General features: G+C 46.9%; 1 protein-coding gene across 1 annotated transcript; it reads right to left on the bottom strand.

Moving 5' to 3' along the window:
* Positions 1–393: 393 nt before the first annotated feature.
* LOC100956978 (olfactory receptor 49) lies at positions 394–1,323 on the bottom strand. The gene has a single exon (XM_003801905.1). The coding sequence runs from the start codon at positions 1,321–1,323 to the stop codon at positions 394–396; it is 930 nt and encodes a 309-aa protein (XP_003801953.1).
* Positions 1,324–2,196: the final 873 nt, after the last annotated feature.

Below are 2,196 nucleotides of genomic sequence, written 5' to 3'. Positions count from 1 at the left end.
CTCCCCCTTATTAATTTTCACATACATATAATATTTTTGAGATTTATCATAAATATATTCTTGTTGAGGATATTTTAATCAATTTTGAAAGATTCTAGCAAAGAAGGAATGCTAAGTGTAATATTATAATTTTAAAATGAGACAAGATTAAGGAACTCTGATATCAGCTATGGTTGGAAACGTCAAGAGATAACATACATGATGGCGGTGCGCTGAGCTTTCCGTACTCTCTGAATAAGACTGAATGCACCAATAATGATGCAGGTAAGGAACTACTGTAGATTAGAACACATTACAGAAAACTGTCTATGAGGATATAGTCCCTAGAAGTCAGGAGGGGAGCTTGATTTGCAGAGGTTCAGGCAAGGGGGCAACATTTCCTCTGGCTCATCTTTATGAGAGAAGCTTGCTCACCTGCTCCCTAAACACCTGCTTCACCTGTTTGTTCCTCAGGGTGTAGATGAAGGGGTTGAGCATTGGGGTCACCACTGTGTTGAGCAATGCCAGCTCCTTGCTCCTGTCCTCCCCCTGGCCACCCTTGCCTGATCGGACATACATGAAGATGCAGCTGCCATAGACAAGAGACATGACAATGATGTGGGAGGAGCAGGCTGAGAAGGCTTTCTGCCTCTCCTTGGCTGAGGGGATGTGCAGGACTGTGTGGAGGATGTGGCCGTAGCAGGTGGCTGTCACAGACAGAGTGCCCAGTAAGCTGATGTTGGCTATGACAAAACCCAGAAGCTCTATCAGAGTTGTGTCTGCACATATGAGTTCTAGGAGTGGAAAGTTGTCACAGAAGAAATGATTGATGATATTGGGGCCGCAGAATGGCTGCTGAAGTACCATGAAGCTTGGAACAATGATGAGAAAGAATCCTGTCATCCACGAGCAGAGCACGAGCTGGACACAGACGGTTTTGCTCATGATGCTGGCGTAACGCAAGGGGTTACATATGGCCATGTACCTGTCAAAAGACATCACTGCCAGTAGGAAGAACTCTGTGGTGCCCAGGAAGAAATAGAGGAAACTCTGTAGAAAGCAGTCTGGGAGGGAGATGGTCTTATGTCCCGTGAGGATGTTGGTCAGCATCTTGGGGAAAATGACCGAGGTGAACCAGACCTCCAGGACAGCAAAGTTGCGGAGGAAGTAGTACATGGGGGTGTGGAGGCGCCTGTCCACCAGGGTGATGACCACGATGAGGAGGTTCCCTAGCAGCGTGAGGAGGTAGGTCAGGAGGAGCCCGAGGAAGATGAGCATCTGCAGCTCACAGGCATCTGAGAGCCCTAGCAGGACAAACTCAGTGACAGTGGTGCGGTTCCCCATGGCTCCTCCCACCCCTGCTGGGGATGGCCCAGCAGAGGTGTTCAGCTGGGGAGTTGTGATGCCGGGGGTCTGAGAACAACCTGAAAGTGAAAGAGGACGAAGTGCTGTATTTTGGGCTGAAGGAGGCCTTTGTTTCCCTGGAGGACTTAGCTTCCCGCCCCGGGTTTCTCAGGCTCGTTTGCAGAGCCTCTTAGGGTGCCCGTCTCATGTCTGTTCTCTGGTGTATGTTTGTTAGAGGAGAAAGGGGTGGAGTGCAGGGTGGTCATAGAAGGCTCAGAGCCCAAAATTAGCCTTTCTTCCTTCTTTTTTTTGAGACAGAGTCTTACTGTGCAGCCCTGGGTAGAGTGTCGTGGCATCATAGCTCACAGCAACCTCTAACTTACACCTAGGCCCATGTGATCCTTTTCCTCAGCCTTCTGAGTAGCTATGATTACAGGTGCCAGGCCTACCATGCCTGGCTAGTTTTTCTATGTTTTGAAGAAATGGGATCTTGCTCTTCCTTAGGCTGGTGAGGTCTTGAACTCTTGAGCTCAGGCAATCCACCCACCTCGGCCTCCCCGAATGCTGGGATTATAGGTATGGGGCCACTGTGCCTGACCTTTCTTACCTTTCTTAACCAAAACTTTTATTCCTGATTCCTCTATAGTTTCCTTTGCCCCTTAGTAATATAACTTGTTTTTAATACATTTTGTTCTTTGTTCTTATATTCATTTACTCCCATATTGTGTCTATTATTCATAAAGGATTCATGTTTGTTGTGTTGCTGTTTCAAGATTATCTGAAGTTTTGATGCCTTCCACTAATATTGGGATCAATAAGTAAAGATAGAGGAAATCTCTGAGAGAAAAGTACAATTCTTACAAATCAAATAAC

This window comes from Otolemur garnettii, unplaced genomic scaffold, assembly GCF_000181295.1.
Source record: "Otolemur garnettii isolate 467f Iridium unplaced genomic scaffold, OtoGar3 scaffold00225, whole genome shotgun sequence".
Lineage (NCBI taxonomy): Eukaryota > Metazoa > Chordata > Mammalia > Primates > Galagidae > Otolemur > Otolemur garnettii.
The sequence above is the reverse complement of the archived record's forward strand: the minus strand, read 5'-3'. Positions and strand labels throughout refer to the sequence as shown.